General features: G+C 41.7%; 1 protein-coding gene across 5 annotated transcripts in view; it reads left to right on the top strand.

Annotated features, from left to right (window-relative positions):
- Positions 1-26503, top strand: part of ATP2C1 (ATPase secretory pathway Ca2+ transporting 1) — a 165532-nt gene that overhangs the window by 125634 nt on the left and 13395 nt on the right. For all 5 annotated transcript variants that reach the window (XR_008844057.1, XM_056520659.1, XM_056520660.1 and 2 more), the window contains 11 exons: positions 7686-7783; positions 8878-8973; positions 9930-10019; positions 12106-12210; positions 20215-20371; positions 21358-21528; positions 22347-22444; positions 22556-22606; positions 23024-23190; positions 23717-23785; positions 25641-25757. Coding sequence is in view for 4 of the 5 variants with exons in the window: in XM_056520659.1 (XP_056376634.1) it covers positions 7686-7783; positions 8878-8973; positions 9930-10019; positions 12106-12210; positions 20215-20371; positions 21358-21528; positions 22347-22444; positions 22556-22606; positions 23024-23190; positions 23717-23785; positions 25641-25757 (1219 nt within the window). In the remaining variant the exon portion in view is untranslated. The remainder of the gene's footprint in view (positions 1-7685; positions 7784-8877; positions 8974-9929; positions 10020-12105; positions 12211-20214; positions 20372-21357; positions 21529-22346; positions 22445-22555; positions 22607-23023; positions 23191-23716; positions 23786-25640; positions 25758-26503) is intronic.

The raw sequence follows: 26503 nt of genomic DNA, 5'->3' as shown, positions 1-26503 counted from the left end.
ACACTCACACCATACATATACAACCACCCTTCCTGCCGCTGCCGTCTGTATTCTCGGTCTCCTCACCTGAGCCGCCATGAGTGGACATCAGAGCTGTAGTCCCGGCCGGTGTGAGGTGAGATTTCCGTCCTCCCCCCTGCTCTGTGTTTTCCTCGTGCAAACTAGCAACCTCCCCGTGGTGGATTAGGTCCTGTGGAGACAGAGCAGGGGGAGGGGGAGGGATAGAGCTGTGTGTGGGGGATGGAGCTGTGTACGGAGCTGTGCTCGTCCATTCTCTCACCCTGCTGTGTCTTCTGAGCTCCGTCCATCCTCCGGGAGGAGAGATAAGGGGGCTCTGCAGTCAGCTGGAGGCTGCCGCCCCCTCCATACACTCTGAGCTCCGGTGTGAGGTGTAGACTTCCATCGGCTCCTGCGCCTCACACCGACATTAAAGAAAAATAAGGGGGAAGTCTGTCTGTCCCTGCTCGCCCGATACAGGGCTAAATCTATAAACAATTCACCTGCCCGGCACCCAAAACTACTTGTCCCGGGCGTCGGGCGTTAGGATTTCCACATCCCTGATTACAGGCACCAAGCAAATACATAGTGGGGTGCTACACTACATTAAACTAAGCTATAGGACCCCTAGAAAGACACTAAATATAGTATGGTGTAGAAAATACAATCCAATGCAAAATAAGGTGCTTATATTCAACCTGTTCCTTACTGGACCTAAAGCTAAAGACCTCCTGATTGATGGGGGTCCTACTGCTGAGTACCAGCTAATGACAACTATATTTATTAAATGGATAGGCAGTGCACATGTCTGACTTCCGCTTCATTCAACTTGGGAGACATGAGACCCATGTAATTAGTGGGGGACCCAGCAGTCTGACACCCACTGACTTAAATACTCTTCCCTTATCCCGTGGACATATATAGTGATTTACTAATAAAGCCAGTTAACATGGGACTGGGCTAGATGTTCAAGATTGAAGTCCTTTTTCAAAGCGCCTTAGTTTTCTTTTATCTAACGAGGGGGAAATCAGTCTATGCCGATCTCTTACATTGGGAAGTGCCACAGACCGTATGGCAGTGCCTTCCTAAACATGGCCTCAGATGGATGGGTCTACAAATAGACTTGTCTATCAATCTCCTCTGTATGGAACTTGCTGCACATGCATTCATTCCCATGTGCAAATGTGTAGTTTTATTTAATCCAATCCAGTCAATTCCCTTAAAAATGTGCTTAAATTGGCACCATCATTTAAAAAACAAAACAAAAAAAAAAACTTATGTGGTAGATATATGAAACGTTTTGATCGCTCTGGGTCTGTGTGTTCTCTCAGGCTCTGTATCGCATAACTCGTAATGCAAATCTATGAGATTGTTTTGTTCCTGTAGACAGTGAGCAGGGAGCTCAGCCACACACTTCTCTCCCTGCTTGTTTTACCAATCAAAACATTTTCACATGGCTCTAGGACATGTCTAAAATTTATTAAAACGACAGGTACACTTTAACCCCTTCCCGCAGAACGTCGTGTGTGTGTGTGTGTGTGTGTGTGTGTGTGTATATATGTATGTATATATATATATGTATGTATAAATGTGTGTGTGTATATATATATATATATATATATATATTTATAGAATATATATAATGACGGATGACTTGATACCTTTGCGCATTCCGCCATATATACACGGCGTTCATTAAATATGCGCTCCCACGGCGCTGATCGGGTTAATTAGCTAAAGTCCTGGGGTGTCCGGTAGGAGACCACTCCCGCTTGACACCCCGGGACCCCATCTGATTAACCCGATCAGCAATCGAGTGTGCATGTGATTGGCGGGATTGGGAGGTGTGCGGCGGGTGTCCGGAGGTCTGGCAGCGATGATGTGGCGGGGAAGTGCTTCCCCTTTACAATTAGCAAAACTGCAACTCCCAGCATGCCCAGACATGATGCATTCTAGGCTATTTTAGAGGGAAAAAATGCATTGGTGCTGAATTTATCAATAGCGACTTTTCAACGAAAATTTGCATCGGGCAAAAGTACAGAGAAATGTTAGACCTAAACCGTAGATCCCGAAGTCAGAATTTATCAACAGCCGTGAGACTTTTGATAAATTAGGCATACAATAGACCAACCTTACGCTATGTAGGTTGGTCTATATTGAACTGGAAAATAGAAAACGTTGATAATTCCCCCCCCCCCCCATATTGTATTTGTGAATCAATATATCATTTATTTGCAATGTCCATTTTCCTTACAAGCCGAGAGTTTCAAAGTTAGAAAAATACTAAATTTTCAAAATTTTCATGAAATCTTGGAGTTTTTCACCAAGAAATGATGCAAGTATCGATGAAAAATTAGCACTATATTAAAGTAGAATATATCTTGAAAAAACTTTCTCTAAATCTAATAAGTAAAAGCATCCCGAGGTGGTCAGATTTGCAAAAACTGGCTGTGTCCTTAAGGTCAAAATGGGTGATGTCCTTTAACCCCTTAAGGACTAGGGGTTTTTCAGTTTTTGCATTTTCGTTTTTTGCTCCTTGCCTTTAAAAAATCATAACTCTTTCAATTTTGCACCTAAAAATCCATATGATTGCTTATTTTCTGCGCCACCAATTCTACTTTGTAATGACATCAGTCATTTTGCCCAAAAATCTACGGTGAAACGGAAAAAATATATCATTGTGCGACAAAATTGAAAAAACCCCGCTGTTTTGTAACTTTTGGGGGCTTCCGTTTCTACGCAGTACATTTTTCGGTAAAAATGACACGTTATCTTTATTCTGTAGGTCCATACAATTAAATTGATACCCTACTTATATAGGTTTGATTTTGTCGGACTTCTGGAAAAAATCATAACTACATGCAGGAAAATTAATAAGTTTAAAATTGTCATCTTCTGACCCCTATAACTTTTTTATTTTTCCGTGTATGGGGCGGTATGAGGGCTCATTTTTTGCGCTGTGATCTGAAGTTTTAACGGTACCAATTGCATTGATAGGACTTATTGATCCTAATTTTTTTTTTAAATGATATTCATTCACTTTTTTTTTTTTTCCACTTTTTTTATTTTTTTTGCAGTGTTATACCTCCCATAGGGACCTATAACACTGCACATACTGATCTTTATCATTGATCACTGGTTTCTCATAGGAAAACCAGTGATCGATTATTCTGACGCTTGACTGCTCATGCCTGGATCTCAGGCACTGAGCAGTCATTCGGCGATCGGACAGCGAGGAGGCAGGTAGGGGCCCTCCGGCTGTCCTGTAAGCTGTTCGGGATGCCGCGATTTCGCCGCGGCTATCCCGAACAGCCCACTGAGTTAACCGGCAGCTTTTACTTTCACTTTTAGCTGCGCGGCTCCGCTCTGAGCGTGCGGCTAAAGGGTTAATAGCGCGCGACGCCGCGCGCTATTAGCGGCGGGTCCCGGCTTCACTATGACGCCAGGCCCGCCGTGATATGATGCGGGGTTACTGTGTAACTCCGCGTTATATCACGGGAGCAGGACCAAGGACGTACCTGTACGTCCTTGGTCGTTAAGGGGTGAAAGGGAAACTTCGGTGGAAAACTGGTGGCAGAAAGTTACAGATTAGTAAATTACTTCTATTTAAAAATCTTAATCTTTCCAGTACTTATCAGCTGTTGTATGATCCACAGGAAGTTCTGTATTATTCAGCAGTTAAGTACTGGAAGGATAACTATTTTTGAATAGAAGTAATTTACAAATCTATTTAACCTTCTTTAATATAAAAATCTATCATTAAACTGCACAATCAATGGCGTATGCGCAAAAAGTGCAAAATAGAATATTTTTGGTAACTTTTTAGAACATAAAAAAAAATTTAAAGCGATCAAAAAGTCTGATCAAAACAAAAATGGTACCGATAAAACTTCAGATCACAGCGCTAAAAATTAGCCCTCATACCGCCCCGTACGCGGAAAAATAAAAAGTTATAGGGGTCAGAAGATGACCATTTTAAACATATACATTTTCCTGCATGTAGTTATGATTTTTTTTCCAGAAGTACGACAAAATCAAACCTATATAAGTAGGGTAACAATTTAATCGTATGGACCTACAGAATAAAGATAAGGTGTCATTTTTACCAAATAATAATGTACGGAGTACAAAACAGAAGCCCCCTAAAGTTACAAAATGGCATTTTTTTCTTCCTTTTTGTTGTACAATTATTTTTTACGTAGATTTTTGGGTAAAGTGACTGATGTCATTACAAAGTAGAATTTGTGGTGCAAAAAATAAGCCATCATATGGATTTTTAGGTGCAAAATTGAGTTATGATATTTGAAAGGTCAGGAGGAAAAAACGAAAGTGGGGAAAAACGCTATGTCCTTAAGGGGTTAAATTTGGGTTAAATGGGTACTCCATCCCTAGACATCTTATCCCCTATCCAAAGGATAGTAGATAAGATGTCTAATTGCTGGGACCCCACGTGATCTCTTCTGCTGCACCGCAGTCATCCGGTGCATTGTGCTGAGGTCACAGCCACGCACCCTCATGACATCACGCCCTCTCAATGCAAGTCTATGGGAGGGGGCATGATGGCTGTTACGCCCCCTCCCATAATCTTTCATTGAGGGGTCGTGAGCGTGACGCCACGCGCATCTGGTGCCACAGTCTGCGTTCTAAACGAATGTTGGGTGCTGCAAGGAGTTCGTGGGGGGTTACAGTGGCGGGCCCCTCGCGATCAGACATCTTATCCCCTATCCTTTTGGATGTCCCCTATCCTTTGAATGTGTTGGGGCAGGGTACCCCTTTAAAGCTGTCCCAACTAGTGAGGCAAGATGTCCTGAAATATACAGAAGGTTTTGTTGCACCAGAGTGTAGTGGTTGCCTTTTGTTTTATACCTCTGTGTCTATAATATAATTATTATGGTTAAAAATAACCATTTTTATAACCATTTTTAACTCTCTAGTGGGAATCTATAACTCTTAGTTTGGAATGGTTAACTGGACAGGACTTGTCAGGTCCAGAACTGTTTACAGCCTGTAGAGCATTATGACAACATTTGGAGCTTCCCCCTATACAAGCTGTAGAATTGCACATTATATTGTATGATTTATTTGTCATTGAATAGCTGCTATGTGCCAAATGGCTTTGAGATTGTATACAAATTGTGTGTTACAATAAGCTCCTATACTATATTTACCATTTGGAGCCCTTACTACCCAGTGGTTGCTGCTTTGCAAAACTTTGATGGTTGGAAATGTAAGCACTTTGGCATGTTGTCTGCAAACAGATAGTTAAGAGGCTTGATGGTGCATTAGAAAAGAAGCCAGCGCCTTTATGTAAACTTGTCTAGGTGTAATGGTCTTTTTATCTAGCACAGCTGATCTTATATCAGTCGGCGACATGTAATTATACCATTGTGCTACTGAGCGGATCCATTGTATTTCAGACACCTAAAAAGATGAAGTCATTATCCAATCTACAGTTCACTTTTTCTTTCTGAACGTATTACTTTAGCCACCTCATTGCTTTTTATTTTAGAGCTTAAGTACTAAACTACTGGCAAACATGTATAATAGGGAATGTTTGTATAGATGATAGACTAGGATAATTTGAAGACATATTAATAAGACATAAGCAAATAAGCTGTTTAGTTGTTACTTGGTTGAGGTTTGTGTGTGTGTTTATTTTTATTTTTTCTCTTTGCTGAGAAAGCAGGATGCAGGTTTTGCTGCTGCTTTGAAGGCAAAATCAGGTGTTGATCCTAATGGATTGGATAATAAAAGCAGATGCTACTTTAGTTATTTTTTTTTTTTTTTCATATCAACTGGCTCTAGAAAGTTAAACAGATTTTTTTAGTAGAAGAAATTTACAAATCTGTTTAACTTTCTGGAGCCAGTTGATATGAATTTTTTTTTTCATGGAATACCCCTTTTAAGGATGCAGGGCACACCTGTATGTCCTGATCCCGTTACCACTGTTTGAAGCAAGATTAAGAGCTGAACATGCTTCATACTGCTATCAGCAGCCAGGACCCAGGGGTGATTGGGCTCATGCCTGGAATTAACTCTTTAGACTCTTTAGAATCAAAGTTGATCGTGGCATCTGAAATGGGGGGGGGGGGGGGGGAATGCATATCAGCAGAGCTGATCGGGATTATCATGGTGAAATTGCGATGTCCTGATCAGCTGAGGACAGTGGCAGAGCCCTTACGTGCCTCCTCACTGTCCGATTGGTGCTCTGATGTCCACAGCCAGGCTTTGCAGGCTGGAGCAGCAGAGCACTGATAACACTGATCAATGCTGTTCTTTGGAGCAACATCAGTGTATCAGTGATCAGTGTATGCAATCTAAAGATTGCATAGTTTAGCCCCCTATGGGTGTAAATAAAAGCTGAAAAAATGTAAGTAAAAAGAGAATTAAAATTAAATGGGCACTGTCAGATACAAAAACTTTCGATATGTTGTAAAGCATGCAAAACCATGCAATTGCTTTCATTAGAAAATTTTCAGTATTTCAAACTGAAAAAGCCAGTCAAGCAACTCTCTTCCCCCCCCCACCCCCCCCCCCCCCCAGCTTGGACACATAACAGTCCTGCTGTGTCCATGCGTCATGGAGACACTTCCTTGATTGACAGCTGTGAGTGCGGGGCTCATACCTGGAGGAAAAATCCTCCCACTGTCAGTTTGTGTCCCGCTACTGTCAGTGAGGACAAGCTGGGAGTTGTGGGGGGGCGGAGACCTGCACAGTGAGGCCACGCCCTCTCCCTCTGAGAGGAATTCAGACTAGTGAGCTAAATTAAGTGTAATAAAAAATAAATAAAGGTGCTAGACACATAAAAAATCAGATGTACATGGTCAGGATTTGGTACTGAGTGATATATAAAAAAAATACTATTTTTGGTGGATCTGACGGGTACGCTTTAAAGTTAATAAATGTGAATAAGCCCTTCCCCTAATAAGTTTGAATCACCCCCTTTCCCATTTAAAAAAAAAAATCATAAAAACTATAATCATATGTGATACCGCTGCGTGCGTAAATGTCCGAACTACTAAAATAAAAGGTTAGTTAAACTGCACAGTCGATGGCGTACACATAAAACACCAAAGTCCAAAACTGCATTTTTGATCACTTCACATACAAAAAAAAAAGATCGAAAAGTCCCATCAAAATAAAAATTATACCGATAAAAACGACAGATCACGGCGCAGAAAATGAGACCTAATACATCCCCGTATGAGGAAAAATTTTTAAGGTTTTAGGGGTATCAGTATTTTACACATACTAATTTTGGTGCATGTAGTTATAATTTTTTTTAACTAGTAAAATAAAATAAAACCTACATAAATTGGGTATCCTTGTGACCATATGGACCTACTGAAAATTGCACTGTGTAGAAACAGAAGCCCCCAAAAGTTACAACCATATTTTCTTTGGTTTTGCCATAGATTTTGTTAATAAAGTATTGATGTCATTACAAAGTACACATACAGGCCCTTATATGGGTCTGTAGGTGCAAAATTGAGTGTTATGATTTTTAGAAGGGGAGGAGGAAAAAACGAAAGTGCCAAAGTGAAAATTGGCCTGGCCTTTAAGGGGTTAATATACTGCAAAGTAAACCTATTATGCTAATCTATGTTCAGAGTTACAATATTCAGTATACCCTTTCTTGATGTGCTAGGAGATGCTGAGACATGCCTTACATCCTTTTATGTTCGCAGGCTGCTGTAATGTTATCTGTTCTGATAAAACTGGGACACTAACCAAAAATGAGATGACTGTGACACACATATTTACTTCAGATGGAATTCACGCAGAGGTATGTTGCTGTCATATTCTGTGTATTTGAACCTGTCACATGCCACAGCTTTCTTTTTGCCTTAAAGAAGTGTAAAAAAGTTAAATATATAAAAGTTTACAAAGTTTGAAAGCCAGGTAATACAACTGTACAAAAAATAATTGTAACCCAAGATCAGTCAGGTTGTAAAAGATTCAAAACTAGCAACATTTAGAGAGAATTTGGAATCAGGGTTTCCTATTGCATACTTTTTTTTTTTATAAACCAGCTTTTTAGTTTTTTCTGTTGTAAAAATTTCTGATGCTCACCTTCACTGAGATGAAACATCTGCTTGCTGCTCTCCACCATCTCTGTCTGCAGTTGATTCTCTTGAAATAAAGATCTGCTCAGATATAGATCTATTAGGAATAAGGAGGAAGGTTATATAACACTTTAAATGGACACGAGCCCCGCTTCTTCTCGGTGCCCAGAGCCCCGCTTGTCCTCGGTGTCCCCTTGCTTTATCCATTTATTTTCTCTGATTTCTTTATGCTGTAAAAAATTATGTATTTATTTATTTATTCATACCAATACCCACGACTTCGGGTTACTTCCTTGGGAGCGCCATCGCAGCTTTTTTCCTATATTTCTGCATTCTCCATACAAACTCACCCCTGGGCTCTGTCCACACGCTGCAGGCCTGCATACCAAGCTGCCATCACCGGCAAAGGATACGCTACCACCTACCCGGGTACCTATCTACACCGGCTAAGAGACCTACACCGCACCCGGCGCCACCTCCACTTTTTTCCCCTATATACAACAATATATGAGGACAGGATATGAAGTCAAAAGCTTCCTCTGTTGATTTTCCCCCACAACAAGGATCAGGAAAGAAAAAGCGGGCAATGCCGGGTACTCAGCTAGTACCCTTATAAAAGGTCTCTTTAACCATTAAGTCTAATGTGGTGTCTTGTAGTTCTGGAATAAATGTTGGTGCCATAAGTGGCCATGGAAGACCAGGATTGCAGGGTGTAAAGCAACATCCAATTCTGTGATTGCATTTCTGTTCAGGACTGCTTCAAATCTACTGTGTACACAGTTCAATAGCCTTGCTATCTCATTCCTTAATCTAGGTTTCTGGTGTTGGCTATAATCGTTTTGGTGAAGTGACAGTCGATGGCGACATTATTCATGGCTTCTGCAACTTATCAATAAGCAGAGTGGTGGAAGTAAGTGTTACTTGTGTCCTGTGCAATGTTGGCAGGCTCATTAATACTCGGGCACAGGTCTGACCCTCATCCGTTATATAGAACTATTTATACTACACTGCATCTTGTAAAACATTTAACACTATGGCCTTCCGTATAGTGAATGTATTTTTTATGTTTGATCTCTGCCTGTGCAAACACGGGAGGAGGGGGGAGGAGGAGGAGATCTGCTGTATCTGAAGACTAGGTCAATTGCTTTTCAGTTCCTGTTCTACATCAGCTTTTATTCATTAAGGCTGAACACATGGATCACAGGAGTAACCTTTCTGTCAATATGTGTGAACAGTCCAGGAGGCAGTAACTGTACATCCATATACATTTAGTGGAGTCAATACTTGTATTTGTGCTGCCTATTATTCTCTTCTAAGTCAGTGCAACCAAGGTTAAGTAAACGCTGCAAGTAATGGCGATCTTTTGTGAACATCTGATGATATAGGAAATGGTATTCCCTAAGGTTTTCCCCTGTCTTCATTGTGATTTATGAAATTCTTTATTTAATACTGGAGAACCTATTTTTCTATATAAAGCACCATGTTATTGGCACTAGAGGTTATAGGCCTAAAGCCTGAGGCTCCAGAGTCGAGCTAATCTCCTTACAGCACTGTCAATCACATTCACACAGATCATGCAGACTATTCCAGCAATTGGATATCAACATCCTATTCTTTACCCCAGACACCTGCTGAGAGGAAAAATATCCCTCCTGATACATTATAGAAGCTTAGTTATGCATTGCTGGCCATATGTAATGTGGAGAGTTTAATAAAATTCTTCCATTGGGGAAGATTTAAAAGACCATACACATTAGATGGTTAGCCAGGTTGTGTGGCCAGCTCTACGTGCAGTGTCAATCTAATATGTAAAGTTTTTAGTATATACTATAGGTATGCATATTTTAATATTTTATTTCCTTACAGGCAGGATGTGTTTGCAATGACGCAGAAATCAGAAATAACACCTTAATGGGCAAGCCGACCGAAGGGGCTTTAATAGCTCTTTCTATGAAGGTAATGAGATGATGTGAATACATCTACAGTAAAAGTTTTATTTTACTTGGCATCAGTGGAACCTGATCAGTGACACATTATAAAATAGTCTACAATAAAGGAAATCTGTTCTTCAATTCACATTCCAAATGGCTGACACTGTTTATAGCTGTAAAGACAAGGAGACACATGGTACCTTCCATATATGTCTCTGCTTCCATAACCCAGAAAATCTCTGTTGCATAGATCCAAAGAGGCATTTTCTAGACCCTAAAATGTTGGACTGGAACGCCTCCTCGCTCCCACTCCCATTCCTGATATGCAGTCAGCTGAAAGCACAGCTCTGTTTTCCAATCCTGTTCCTGGGATGTGCATATAAATTGTGTGCAGGTGCCAGGCGTGGTAACAGGGCTTGGCTTCTGGTTGACTGTCAGGGATGGGAGGTAGGAGGCAGTCCAGCCCTCAACACAGTATATACTGTGTAACGGTATTCTCACGATTCAGCAGAATTCTGTTAACGTTATTTTGGGCTTTCCTAGTTAGGTTGTCTACCTTTTTAAGTTTTGACCATCCAGAATTTTTGATAAGTTGGCACCTATCAGGCCCTGTATGCTTTTTGTTTTCTGCCTGTATGTTGTTTCCAGTAACTAGCTTTTATACTGTCCTAAAACTCATTCTTGATTACTTTGTTTTGACACTTATCTGTTTAAAGGGGTACTCTAATGCCCCAGCGTTCTGAACATTTTGTTGTAGGTAAGGTAGTGAGATTGAGAGTGCAATTTTGGCTGTAGTACACAGCGACTGTGTGCTGCTGAACAGCATTCTGAACATTTTATTCTGAAGGCCGGGTCTGCAGGGGTCATGACACCACGACCACACCCCTCGTGACTCCTCGCCCCCTCAATGCAAGTCTATGGAAGGTCTAGTCTATGTATGCCATGCCCCCTCCCATAGACTTGCATTGAGGGGGCATGGCTGTGATTTCTCGACCCGTGCAGCCCGCACCCTGCCTTTGGAACAGAATGTTCCAAACGCTGGGGCAGTGGAGTACCCCTTTAAGCAAAGTACCATCCTGTCTCTCAGACATATCTATTGAGGCTGAGTATTATCTGTAAATACAGTTTATTTGCAAATAATTATAGTTGATATGATCACCAAAAGCATTCATTTAGGGTGGCAGAAAACTGGCATTCATGCCCTATGCCAGATAATGGATGAAAAGTTGGATAGTAGCATAGAGACACTGGAAGTGTTCAAAAGGTGATCTTGGCTGATTTCTGTAAAAGATCCAGCAACAAGGTCGGGAAAGGGAAATATATTTCCATAATGTGGCGTGTGGTATTTTCTTACTACAAGGAAACGTTTGTTGGAAAGTTCTTTACCTTATGTGCCTCTCTGTATTATTGAAAGTATTTTGTTCTCTGGGTAGCATTTGCTATGACCTCCTATGTAAGATTTGTATGTGTTCATTTTCTTACTCAAATGGCAGGTTTGGCCCCTTACATATCACATGCTGTAGATGTACTAGACTAGAAATATTTCACTGGTAGTGGTCAAAATAAACCTGACATGAAGCTAAGCAAGTTCTTCAGGTTGGGTGTTAGGGTGGGAGATATTTATTTTGGCACCATCACTAGTATCTCTGTAATAACATATACTAAACCTTAAATCTGGCTCTATTAATCTATTGTAGGTAATGTAATTGGGGTTTATGGTTAGTAATTTGTTAGAAGACAGTCCTTTTAACACTGCAAAGGAAATGGTTGCCCCCTAGTGGCCAAAGATAGAATTTATATAATGTATTGTTCTGTAATGTTTAAAGTCAGTGTCCTCTTAATGCACTTTTATGTTAAAAAAAAAAAAAATATATATATTATTATTATTATTATTATTATTATTAATTTTTTTTATTGAACCTGTCTCATAAAGAATAATGCAGCCTGTCCTGTGAAGCTTTTATGTGGCATTACCCTGCTAAATCAGCATTTAATTAAACAAATTGTACCTCAGACCTGCAAGTACGGAACTATGAAATACACAAATCTAATTAGAAATGTGTTGTCATTGTATATTAAAGCCATAAGCTTAATGGAGTTCTTACTTGTAGATGGGTCTTGAGGGGCTCCGGCATGACTATATGCGGAAGACAGAATATCCGTTCAGCTCAGAACAGAAGTGGATGGCTGTAAAGTGTGTGCACAGAACTCAGCAGGTTTGTGTTTTTTTCCCAGATTTGCAGAAATGCCTTAAAATAAAGCTAGTAAAACATGAAATATGATGTCCTCAAACCAAGCACAATATTACTTTGCTAGCTACTACATCATATTTTTGTTTCCATAAATTACAAATCAAGTTTTGAAGAGTTAACCCCTTAAGGACCGAGCCCTTTTTCACCTTAAGGACTCGGCCATTTTTTGCAAATCTGACCACTGTCACTTTAACCCCTTAAGGACACAGCCCATTTTCACCTCTAGGACGCAGCCCTTTTTTGCACATCTGACCACTGTCACTTTAAACATTAATAACTCTGGAATGCTTTTACTTATCAATCTGATTCCGAGATTGTTTTTTCGTGACATATTCTACTTTAACATAGTGGTAAATTTTTGTGGTAACTTGCATCCTTTCTTGGTGAAAAATCCCAAAATTTTATGAAAAAATTGAAAATTTTGCATTTTTCTAACTTTGAAGCTCTCTGCTTGTAAGGAAAATGGATATTCCAAATATTTTTTTTTTTTGGATTCACATATACAATATGTCTACTTTATATTTTCATCATAAAATTTATGAGTTTTTACTTTTGCAAGACACCAGAGGGCTTCAAAGTTCAGCAGCAATTTTACAATTTTTCACAAAATTTTCAAACTCGCTATTTTTCATGGACCAGTTCAGGTTTGAAGGGGATTTGAAGGGTCTTCATATTAGAAATACCCCATAAAAGACCCCAATATAAAAACTGCACCCCCCAAAGTATTCAAAATGACATTCAGTAAGCGTTTTAACCCTTTAGGTGTTTCACAGGAAAAGCAGCAAAGTGAAGGAGAAAATTCAAAATCTTCATTTTTTTACACTTGCATGTTCTTGTAGACCCAATTTTTGAATTTTTACAAGGGGTAAAAAGGAGAAAATTTATACTTGAATTTGTAGCCCAATTTCTCTCGAGTAAGCACATACCTCATATGTCTATGTAAATTGTTCGGCGGGCGCAGTAGAGGGCTCAGAAGCGAAGGAGCGACAAGGGGATTTTGGAGAGTACGTTTTTCTGAAATGGTTTTTTGGGGGCATGTTGCATTTAGGAAGCCCCTATGGTGCCAAAACAGCAAAAAAAAAAACATGGCATACCATTTTGGAAACTAGACCCCTTGAGGAACGTAACAAGGAATTAAGTGAGCCTTAATACCCCACAGGTGTTTCATGACTTTTGCATATGTAAAAAAAAAAAAAAATTTCACTAAAATGTTTCCCCCCAAATTTCACATTTTTGCAAGGGTTAATAGCAGAAAATACCCCCCATAATTTGTATCCCCATGTCTTCTGAGTATGGAGGTACCCCATAAGTTGACCTGAAGTGCATTACGGGCGAACTACAATGCTCAGAAGAGAAGGAGTCATATTTGGCTTTTTGAGAGCAAATTTTGCTCGGGGGGCATGTCGCATTTAGGAAGCCCCTATGGTGCCAGGACAGCAAAAAAAAACGACATGGCATACCATTTTGGAAACTAGACTCCTTGAGGAACGTAACAAGGGATAAAGTGAACCTTAATACCCCACAGGTGTTTCACGACTTTTGCATATGTAAAAAAAAAAAATTTTTTTCTACCAAAAATGCTTGGTTTAGCAAAAATTTTACATTTTTAAAAAAGAGGTAATAGCAGAAAATACCCCCCAAAATTTGAAGCCCAATTTCTCCCGATTCAGAAAACACCCAATATGGGAATGAAAAGTGCTCTGCTGGCGCACTACAGGTCTCAGAAGAGAAGGAGTCACATTTGGCTTTTTGGAAGCAAATTTTGCTCTGGGGGCATGCCGCATTTAGGAAGCACCTATGGTGCCAGGACAGAAAAAAAAAACACATGGCATACCATTTTGGAAACTAGACCCCTTGGGGAACGTAACAAGGGGTAATGTGAACCTTAATACCCCACAGATGTTTCATGACTTTTGCATATGTAAAAAAAAAAAAATTTTTTACACTAAAATGCTTGTTTTCCCCCAAATTTTACATTTTTACAAGGGATAATAGCAGAAAATACCCCCTAAAATTTGTAACCCCATCTCTTCTGAGTATGGAAATACCCAATAAGTGGACGTGAAGTGCACTGGGGGTGAACTACAATGCTCAGAAGAGAAGGAGCATCATTGAGCTTTTGGAGAGAGAATTTGGCCATGTGCATTTCCAAAGCCCCCCCGTGGTGCCAGAACAGTGGACCCCCCCACATGTGACCCCATTTTTAAAACTACACCCCTCACGGAAGGTAATAAGGGGTGCAGGGAGAATTTACACCACACTGGCATTTGACGGATCTTTGGAACAGTGGGCTGTGCAAATTAAAAATTTTATTTTTCATTTTCACAGACCCCTGTTTCAAAGATCTTTCAGACACCTGTGGGGTGTAAATGCTCACTGTACCCCTTGTTACATTCCGTGAGGGGTGTAGTTTCCAAAATGGGGTCACATGTGGGTATTTATTGTTTTGCACTTATGTCAGAACCGCTGTAAAATCAGCCACCCCTGTGCAAATCACCAATTTAGACCTCAAATTTACATGGTGCACTCTCCCTTCTGAGCCTTGTTGTGCGCCCCCAGAACACTTTGCGCCCACATATGGGGTATCTCCGTCCTCAGGAGAAATTGCGTTATAAATTTTGGAGGCTTTTTTTCTTTTACCGCTTGTGAAATTTTAAAGTATGGGGCAACACCAGTATGTTAGTGTAAAAAAAAAAAACATTTTTGTACACTAACATGCTGGTGTAGACCCCAACTTTACCTTTTCATAAGGGGTAAAAGGAGAAAAAGCCCCCCAAAATTTGTTAGACAATTTCTCCCGAGTACGGCGATACCCCATATGTGGCCCTAAACTGTTGCCTTGAAATACGCCAGGGCTCCGAAGTGAGAGAGCGCCATGTGCATTTGAGGCCTAAATTAGGGATTTGCATAGGGGTGGACATAGGGGTATTCTACACCAGTGATTCTCAAACAGGGTGCCTCCAGCTGTTGCTAAACTCCCAGCATGCTTGGACAGTCAATGGCTGTCCGGAAATGCTGGGAGTTTTTGTTTTGCAACAGCTGGATGCTCCGTTTTGGAAACACTGCTGTAGGATACGTTTTTCATTTTTATTGGGGGGGAAGGGGTGGTGGGGGGGGGGGCAGTGTATGTGTGTATATGTAGTGTTTTACTCTTTATTTTATGTTAGTGTAGTGTAGTGTTTTTAGGTTACATTCACACTGACGGCGGATTGCACTGAGTCTCCCGCTAGGAGTTTGAGCTGCGGCTGCAGCTCAAACTTGAAGCAGGGAACTCACTGTAATCCGTCGCCAGTGTGAATGTAACCTGTACTTCACATGGGGGGGGGGGGGGGGAACTACAACTCCCAGCATGCACTGACAGAACGTGCATGCTGGGAGTTGTAGTTTTGCAACAGCTGGAGGCACACTGGTTGGAAAATACTGAGTTAGGTAATAGAACCTATTACCTAACTCTGTATTTCCCAACCAGTGTGCCTCCAGCTGTTGCAAAACTACAACTCCCAGCATGTACTGATTGCCAAAGGGAATGCTGGGAGATGTAGTTATGCAACAGCTGGAGGCACGCAAGTACAACTCCCAGCATGCCGAGACAGCCATTTGCTGTTCCTGAATGCTGGGAGTTGTAGTTTTGCAAGATTTAGAGGGGTTCAGTATGGAGATCACTGACAGTGGTCTCTAAACTGTGGCCCTCCAGATGTTGCAAAACTACAAATCTCAGCATGCTAAGACAGCAAACTGCTGTCTGGGCATGCTGGGAGTTGTAGTTTTGTAATATCTGGAGGGCTACAGTTTAGAGACCACTGTCAGTGATCTCCAGCCTGAACCCCTCTAAATCTTGCAAAACTAAAACTCCCAGCATGCCAAGACAGCAAACAGCTGTTAAGGCATGGTGGGAGTTGTAGTTTTGCAACATCTGGAGGGCGACAGTTTAGAGACCACTCTCTAAACTGTCGCCCTGCAGATGTTGCTAGGCAACAGACTCTGGACACGCGGCGTCATACTTACCTCCACCGCCGCAGTAATCACAGCCGCCGCTATTACACGGTTCCCCCCGCTGTGCCCGGACACCGATGGGTGGGCATAGCAGGGGGAACCGAACTTTAACCCCCCCGCCCCCAGTCTGCTATTGGTCGGCCGCTCCGCCGATCAATAGCAGGGATAGGAGGGGTGGCAACCCTGCCACCTCACTCCTATCTCTTCTAGGGGGATCGAGGGTGTCTTGGACACCCCCGATCCCCCTTATTTTATCGCGGTGCCGCGATTGATGGGCAGGGGGAGAGCGCTCCCCCTGCAAACACCGTAGATGCCGTGATCAGAACTGATCACGGCATCTATGGGGTTAATGCTGCCGGGACCGGCGCAATCGCGGCCCCGGCAGCTGCGGTGGGACTCCGGCTGTGATTGACAGCTGAGTCCCACCCGCGATCTCCTGCGCTGCCCGCGGCAGAGCAGGAGATCGCTTGGACGTATGCATACGTCCATTTGCGTGAACGTGTAATTCGCCTGGACGTATGCATACGTCCAATAGCGGGAAGGGGTTAAACATTAATAACTCTGGAATGCTTTTAGTTATCATTCTGATTCCGAGATTGTTTTTTCGTGACATATTCTACTTTAACGTAGTGGTAAAATTTTTTGGTAACTTGCATCCTTTCTTGGTGAAAAATCCCAAAATTTGATGAAAAATTTGAAAATTTTGCATTTTTCTAACTTTGAAGCTCTCTGCTTGTAAAGAAAATGGATATTCCAAATCATTTTTTTTTTATTCACATATGCACTATGTCTACTTTATATTTGCATCATAAAATTGATGAGTTGTTACTTTTGGAAGACACCAGAGGGCTTCAAAGTTCCGCAGCAATTTTCCAATTTTTCACAAAATTTTGAAACTCGCTTTTTTTCAGGGACCAGTTCAGGTTTGAAGTGGATTTGAAGGGTCTTCATATTAGAAATACCCCATAAATGACCCCATTATAAAAACTGCACCCCCGAAAGTATTCAAAATGACATTCAGTAAGCGTTTTAACCCTTTAGGTGTTTCACAGGAATAGCAGCAAAGTGAAGGCGAAAATTCACAATCTTCATTTTTTACACTCGCATGTTCTTGTAGACCCAATTTTTGAATTTTTGCAAGGGGTAAAAAGGACAAAATTTTTACTTGTATTTGTAGCCCAATTTCTCTCGAGTAAGCACATACCTCATATGTCTATGTTAATTGTTCGGCGGGCGCAGTAGAGGGCTCAGAAGGGAAGGAGCGTCAAATGGTTTTTGGGGGGCATGTCACCTTTAGGAAGCCCCTATGGTGCCAGAACAGCAAAAAAAAACACATGGCATACCATTTTGGAAACTAGACCCCTCGGGGAACGTAACAACGGGTAAAGTGAACCTTAATACCCCACAGGTGATTCACGACTTTTGCATATGTAAAAAAAATAAAAATATTTTTTACCTAAAATGCTTGGTTTCCCTAAAGTTTTACATTTTTAAAAAGGGTAATAGCAGAAAATACCCCCCAAAATTTGAAGCCCAATTTCTCCCGATTCAGAAAACACCCCATATGGGGGTGTGAAGTGCTCTGCTGGCGCACTACAGGTCTCAGAAGAGAAGGAGTCACATTTGGCTTTTTGAAAGCAAATTTTGCTCTGGGGGCATGCCGCATTTAGGAAGCCCCTATGGTGCCAGGACCGCAAAAAAACCCCACATGGCATACCATTTTGGAAACTGGAGCCCTCGGGGAATGTAACAAGGGGTTAAGTGAACCTTAATACCCCACAGGCGTTTCACGACTATTGCATATGTAAAAAAAATTTTACCTAAAATGCTTCTTTTCCCAAAAACTTTACATTTTTAAAAAGGGTAAAAGCAGAAAATACCCCCCAAAATTTGAAGCCCAATTTCTCCCGAGTACGGCGATACCCCATATGTGACCCTTAACTGTTGCCTTGAAATACGACAGGGCTCCAAAGTGAGAGCGCCATGCGCATTTGAGGCCTAAATTAGGGATTGCATAGGGGTGGACATAGGGGTATTCTACGCCAGTGATTCCCAAACAGGGTGCCTCCAGCTGTTGCAAAACTCCCAGCATGCCTGGACAGTCAACGGCTGTCCGACAATACTGGGAGTTGTTGTTTTGCAACAGCTGGAGGCTCCGTTTTGGAAACCGTGGCGTACCAGACGTTTTTCATTTTTATTGGGGAGGGGAGGGGGGCTGTGTAGGGGTATGTGTATATGTAGTGTTTTATACTTTTTATTTTATGTTTTGTTAGTGTAGTGTTTTTAGGGTACAGTCGCCTGGGCGGGGGGTTCACAGTAGTTTCTCGCTGGCAGTTTGAGCTGTTGCAGAAAATTTGCTGCAGCTCAAACTTGCAGCCCGATACTTACTGTAAGCCTCCGCCCATGTGAGTGTACCCTGTACGTTCACATTGGGGGGGGACATCCAGCTGTTGCAAAACTACAACTCCCAGCATGCGCTGACAGACTGTACATGCTGAGAGTTTTAGTTTTGCAACAGCTGTAGGCACACTGGTTATGTATCACGGAGTTTGTGACCTTACTCAGTGTTTCAAAACCAGTGTGCCTCCAGCTGTTGCAAAACTACAACTCCCAGCATGTACGGTGCATGGTATAAGGTGACTGCTGGGAGTTGTAGTTTGCAACAGCTGGAGGCACACCGGTCGTGAAACACTGAGTTAGGTAAAAAAAAACTCTAAGTTTCACAACCAGTGTGCCTTCAGCTGTTGCAAAACTACAACTCTCAGCAGTCACCGACAGCCAACGGGCATGCTGGGAGTTGTAGTTATGCAACCAGCAGATGCACCACTACAACTCCCAGCATGCCTTTTAGCTGTTTGTGCAAGCTGGGAGTTGTAGTTATACAACAGCTGAAGGTACACTTTTCCATAGAAAAAATGTGCCTCCAGCTGTTGCAAAACCATAAGTCCCAGCATGCCCATAAGGGAATGCTGGGAGTTGTGGTGGTCTGTCTCCTGCTGTTGCATAACTACAGCTCCCAGCATGCCCTTTTTGCATGCTGGGAGCTGTTGCTAAGCAACAGCAGGAGGCTGTAACTCACCTCCTGCTGCTGCTCCATCGCAGGCTGTCCCTCGCCGCCGCCGTTGCTCCTGGGGCCCCGATCCCAACATGGACGCCGGGGATCGGGGTCCCCAGCACCCGGGGTCGGCTAGCGGTGGGGACCGGAATTCCCACGGGCGTATGGATACGCCCTGCGTCCTTAAGGACTCGGGATGCAGGGCGTATCCATACGCCCTATGTCCTGAAGAGGTTAAAGTACTAAAATGAAAAGCTGACATATCATTTTTAATGTGTTACCATCATTTTAAATAACTTTTGGCATGTCTCACAGTAAGGTCAAAAGTTAAGATTGGTCAGGAGCTTACTGCTGAGATCCCTTCTGATCAATAGTTATAGCCAAGTGAAGCATTCAGCCTCTTGATGAAATACTTAGAACTTCAATATACCACTAAAACATCCAACAACACTGACAAATTGCTGCCTCAGTGTCATAACTTTTGCCCATGACTATACATGCTTTGGTCTCTGATCCAGTTACCCCATTGTCTTAAACTTTTAGCAAAAGCCATGTTCTCAGCAGTGTAATGCACATAGTGATGTAACATATTCTTTTAAAAAGCTGCCATTAAAAAGGTGAAACATCAAATATTGTCCCCTAAATGGCTAGTCTAAAAACTACTGTATTACAGAGTTAACACTATTGAGAGGGGGGAGAAAATTGGCTTGTCAATATTGCTCAATAGTCTGAAGGAAACTAAGAAAAATAGTCCCTGTAAGGTAATAAGTGTGTAAATAATACTGTGCAGAGTGGCACAGGCCTAGGACCAAGGAGACCTTTTTTTTTATTTTTTTTTAACCAAGCCAGTTCTTGCCGTTTTTTCGGACACTGTATATCCTCTTTAACCGCTATATCATTGTGTGTCTTTGTTTTTATAGGATAAACCAGAGATTTGCTTTATGAAAGGTGCATATGAGCAAGTTATCCGATACTGCACAACATATACCAGCAAAGGCCACAATTTACCTCTTACTCAGCAACAAAAAGAGCTATACCATCAGGAGACAGCTTACATGGGCACAGCAGGTCTTCGAGGTAAGGGCTTTTTTATTTTTATTTTTTCTAACTGCAAAGTAGGGCTGCACGATATATCGCAGAAGCAATCGAATCGTGCTTTTTGCAATATAGCGATACGGTTCCTGGGGAAAACCTGCGATTATCTGCACGGGCCTGCTCACGTGTGCTGCTGCGAGCGGAGCCGGCCAGAGCAGGAAAAAACTAATTTAAATACTAAATGTCAATGTTTCCCAACCAGGTTTCCTCCAGTTGTTGCAAAACTACAACTCCCAGCATGCCCAGCAGGCTGTCTGGGCATGCTGGTAGTATGAGTTTCACAACAGCTGGAGGCACCCGGTAGAAAAACACTGAACTAAGTAAAAGGGCGCAGAAAAAAAAAAAAAAACACCTTCTGCTCACCTACTCCCAATCCCTGCAGATGCCGTTCGTCTCCGTGCGGTCCGGTGTCTCCTCTTTACCATACAAGTAGTAGGACCTTTCCTTTTCAGCCAATCACTGGCTGCAGCGGTGTCACATGTCAAGCCAGTGATTGGCTGATGAGGAAAGGTCTTTTTCGGGAAACCCAGTGTATTGCTGCAGTACAAAAAGCTACCTACAGGGGGGGATAATGTGACAAGGGGGGGGGGGGTGAGATGTGATATGGGGGAGAATGTGGCAGGGGCGGAAATGTGACATAGGGGGAAAATGTCATGGGAGAAGATGTGACCATGAGGGGAGAATGTGATGGGGAGATGTGAAATGGGCATAAAATGAGTGGATAGTTGTAAAATGGAGGAGATTGGACATGAAATGGGGGGATTTCATAATTTATTATATCGCATTGCATATTGAAATCGCAATATTTAGGCCTATAATCGCAATCTCACATTTTCCCCATATCGTGCAGCCCTACTGCAAAGTGTTTAGTAGCCTGTTCACATAGAGATATATAGGTTTACATAGGAGCTGTAGACTTCATTGGTTTCGGTTTCATTAACATTTTTCCTTGTTTTCTTTCCTCGCAGTTATTGCTCTGGCATCTGGTCCAGAGTTGGGGCAGCTTACATTTTTGGGCTTGGTGGGAATCATCGACCCTCCTAGGACAGGGGTGAAGGAAGCGATCACTACTCTTATCCGTTCTGGTGTCGCAATTAAAATGATCACTGGAGATTCACAAGAAACGGCCGTGGCTATTGGTAAGGAAGGAATCTCTGTATTGTGCTGTAATGGAGCTGATATAATGTGACTCTAGGGCTTGGCTTCAATTACTGTTAGGTTCTTCTTTTAGATGTCCTCTGAGCAGTAATGATGTTAGCATGCTGGCTGGCAATTTCTTAATAAATCCTTTCCTTTAAGTTGTGGAGCTCAAGTTAAGTGGAATAATTTACTGTAAGCTCCTCTTTGCATTAAGTGCTTTTACATTGCTTGACTTATCAAGGTCAATTGTGCTGTTAACTTATATACAATAAAGGGAGCATGTGGCGTAGTAATAAGAGCTTTCCAGACAGAAAACCATTTCTGTTTCACTTACTTTCCTCTTGAATTATCAAGTGCATTTTTATCATTAAGACTCTGTTTTACTTTAGTGGATTAAACATGGTCTTCATCTCCAGCCTGCCTCTTAGTATGCAGGAGAATTATTGACACTATACTGATCCAGCCTCTCAGGCTCAATGCATTGCCTGACGTGTTCCACCCTGTCTGATTCCTGGTTGGATTTGCTTGCAGACACACATTGCTTGTTTGTTTTTAAAGGGGGTACTCCACTGACCAGTGTTCGGAACATTTAATTCTGAACGCTGTGTTTGCGCTGCCGGGGCCGGCCCCCGCCCCCTCGTAATGTCACATCATGCTCCCTCAATGCAAGTCTATGGGAGGGGGCGTGGCGGCCGCCACGCCCCCTCCCATAGACTTGCATTGAGGGTGTGTGGTGTGACTTCACTAGGGGGCAGGGGGCCGGCATTTCTTTAACCTTCCTTACTGTGAAATAAGTAAACTTTACTCTTTTCCACAGCTAGTCGTCTTGGCTTCTATTCCAATGGCACACAGTCCCTTTCTGGAGAGGAGGTGGATACAATGGACATTCAGAATCTCTCCCAGATGGTACCAAAGGTCAGTAAAATTGCAATGTATGGCTGGTTAAGCAGCTATTTTCCTACATTACATTTTAGAAACATTGCTTTATATATGTTTCATTGACTCAAGTTTAATCTTATGTTCAAGGTTTCTGTGTTTTACCGAGCCAGCCCAAGGCACAAATTAAAAATTGTGAAGGTAAGTTGGTGTCTTTTAATCTTTATTTCTGTTATTTACATGTTTGCGGAACTGTATCGCTACTATGTCCATTGCCACAAACATTATCATGCACAAGGCTAGGCACATGTTCACATGCGGCAGAATATTTGGCAGTAAATTCAAGACCAAGTCAGATTTTTCTTTCCCCAGTGTTTTTTATTCTCACTTTTTGGTGATTTTTATTTATTTATTTTTTTTGCACCTAAAGTCTTCAAAAACTGTCATCATGTCAGATTCTGTCCTTTGTTATCCAAGTTATGCCTTCACTACAGGGATACTTCCTCCTAACACTGCCTATATTCTCATCCTAATATTGAAACATTTTTGGGCGCACTGCAGTAATCTGCCTGCTGGGCTTACTAGAGATATAAATGAAATAATCTTTCTGTACTTTAGAGCTTGCAGAACATTGGGGCAGTCGTTGCTATGACCGGAGATGGCGTGAATGACGCAGTGGCTTTGAAAGCTGCCGACATTGGGGTTGCTATGGGCAAAACGGGAACAGATGTTTGTAAAGAGGCAGCAGACATGATCCTGGTGGAGGATGATTTTCATACAATTATGTAAGTCCTATGCATATTACTTGAAGAATTTTTTTTTTTTCTCGGTCTATTTTGTAAAAGTCAAAGGGTTTTCCAAACTTATGACCTAGATCTTTAATAATAGAGCCGTGGGGGTATGACACTTACTGGCTTTAAAGACCTTGATAACCCCTTTTAATTCAGTTGAGTGGTTGAGAAAGTACTGTGTTTGTTAGAACTTTAATCTTTCTGGTTACCTGATGTTCTGTATAGTGGTTTCTTCTAAATTATATTTTTGACCAAGGCTCTGCAGAATGATTTATTTTGAGGTGTTCTATACTAAATCCTAACTAAGGGTTAAGATAAAATGACAGTGACAGAGCTGCAGGCAAGGATTCATTTCTCAGAAACATGTTATTGCTAAAATGCTTGTGTTGCTAGAACATATTAATTTCAGGTAGAGCTTGTATTGAACAATGTTCTTTAGCTTGACATTGAGATGTTTTCATTAGCACTTACAATATTCTCTGCCAAAGACTTACTGGATTTGAAATAATTGTAATTGCAGGTCAGCGATTGAAGAGGGGAAAGGAATCTACAACAACATAAAAAATTTTGTTCGCTTCCAGCTTAGCACGTAAGTCAAGCAAGTTAAGGGAGGGGTAATTCCATTGTTGATGCTGTATTACTGAGCACTCAACCCTAGCAGTAAGGCTGACAGAACATGAATGCATGTATTAATGCAGCTAATAACTGGTAATGTTAGGGGAAAAGTTCTAGATTCCTGATTTATATACTATACAATGGCTATACCACCATCGTTAGAAGTGCATTACCACACAACATAAAAAGGACCATATATTAAATATAATTAAGAAGTTATGAGCTATTCAAACTCTGTTGCTATTGATAGCGTGGGTGTGTGTTTTTTTTTTTATCTTTAAGCAAACATTTGGATTGCACAGGGTATTTGTTGTCACTGTTGGCAGTAGCAGCTGCCCGCAATCTATCCCCACAATGTGTCAGCGCCCAACTTCTGCATATGCAGAATATATAAATCTTCCCTCTCACACCCTAATGACATGAGAGCATGTGCCCACAGAAGCGCTCTGCTAGAATAGCTTCCTCCTTATCACTCCTCACATCCTAGTGTCGTGGAGCCTCTGCCCACATGAGCACTTTGCTATTCTAGCAGAGGGCTCACATGGGCACATGCTCTCATGTCATTAGGGTGTGAGAGAAGATTCAGGCATATACAGAAGATGGGCGGGCATATGGGAGTATAGAGGAAGAACAGAAGCTTGGAAGGCCGGCTCTATGCTCCATTGCGCAAGGGGAATTTTTGCATAGTAGTAGCGGGCATGTTACTCAGAAATAGCTGGACCGATTTGATACAGTGATACATTTTACTCAGGTTCATCCACACTAAAACCCAGTGTGTTGGATTTGGTGCAGGTGAACTGGCTGTCAGTTGGGGTATTTTTGAAAAACCTATTTTGCTCTTGAGACTTTTATTAGATAGCTTAGTTACATCTGCACTCTGCTTATAGGAGTCTGAGGCAGACACATGAGCAGATGCCCGATCGGCAGGCATGGAGGGCTTCAGAAGGCCTCCAGCTGCTATGAAAAATGATCGGTCACATTGCAGAGTGCTGATTGGAGAGATGACAGGTGTTACCCCGGTCAGAAACCTCTTGAATGTTGGGATTGTTCAAAAATCTCCTCAAAAACACTATATAGTGTAAAACTGTAAAGAGACGGGGAGGAGGGATGCAGCAAATAGAAATCACACCAGGAGGAGCCCACTCACTAACCATAGAGACAAATGATGTACATTCACAAGAAGCAGGAAGGAAAGACCCATAATATGGAGGTTACACAACACATTTTTGACTACACTAAATTATCTCCACAGCTGCCTTAGAGGATTTTTATTTCTCACTTAAAATGTACCAATTTTATTTATTAAGGACATATATGCATTGGTGTAACTATAGGTGGTGTAAAGGGTGCACCCTGGGGCCTAAGGGGGCCCATAAGCACTTTCTTTACTATATTAAGAGACCGGTTAGTAGAAACCAGCATTATAGTTAGGGCCCCAGTTATAGATTGCACTGAGGCCTAGTTGCTTTAAAGCTTATTATCCAGACAGAAATGAGGGGGAGTGCATAAAACTTAGCTTTTAATAGCGTATTAAGATAAAAATCAATGCAATAATTGTGCAGTATATAAAGAGACAGTCCAAAGATAGTAGGGTATCAAGACCAAAAATAACAAAGCATCTCATATACGGATTGGTAAGTTAGCCTGTTTGTTCATCTAGACACCAATGTAAAACCAGAAAATGTGGTGTTCATTTGTACCCTAAACCCAATGTAGTATTAAAGGGGTACTCTGGTGGAAAACAAATGTTTTTAAATCAAATGGTGCTTCATTACAACTTTACTGTAGTGCTTCATTACAAATTGGTAATTTTTATTTTTTTACATTAGGAGCATTGCAGCATTGACCTTAATATCCCTTGCTACATTAATGAACTTCCCAAACCCTTTAAATGCCATGCAGATTTTGTGGATCAATATAATCATGGATGGCCCTCCAGCTCAAAGGTAAGGAAAGACGAAAGAAAAGTGTGAGAAAGCGGGAATTAATAGTGACAGGATCCACAATCTCAGAACAGTAAGACCCCTGACTGCATGCCTGCAACTGTTGAGAAAGGGACTGTTTTTTTATTTTGGGTTAGTAAAAAATAATTTTGCACATGATAGGTATAGCATTATAATGGTATGTTCACACTGCAGAATTCCACGAGTAGAATTCTGCGCAGTGAACGGTACCATTAGTGTGAATGGTCTTCCACGAGACATGTTAACACTGCAGAATTTCAGCGGTGGATAATTCCGCAGCTGGAATTGTTACTCGCAAAGATAGAACATGTTCATTCTTTGCGCGGAATTCCACGAGTACTCCATAGCCGTCAATGGTGACGGCGCAGTGCCCCGCGGTCCTACCGCCGAAGTATCTACGGTGGCGGCCCCCTGATGGAATCTCCACTCGCGGAGATTCCGCAGGGTGAATGTACCCTAACATGAGAAAATTACATGAGAAAAAAAGCAGCAGACTAGAGATGAAAAGATGAACTGGTAGTGAACATTAATACTTGTGATAGATGCAGATGTCTGTCTTAGCACAAGATTATAGGTGACAAGAACACATTCATGTTCTTTTATGTGCAGCAAGAGTTTGTTTTCATCATTATACAGTGGTCCCTCAAGTTACAATATTAATTGGTTCCAGGACGACCATTGTATGTTGAGTCCAGAACTCTATGAAAACCTGGTAATTGGTTTTGAAG

Source organism: Hyla sarda, chromosome 5 (assembly GCF_029499605.1).
Source record: "Hyla sarda isolate aHylSar1 chromosome 5, aHylSar1.hap1, whole genome shotgun sequence".
In the NCBI taxonomy this organism is placed as follows: Eukaryota; Metazoa; Chordata; class Amphibia; order Anura; family Hylidae; genus Hyla; species Hyla sarda.
Note: the sequence above shows the minus strand (reverse complement) of the source record. Positions and strands in the feature narration are given on the sequence as shown.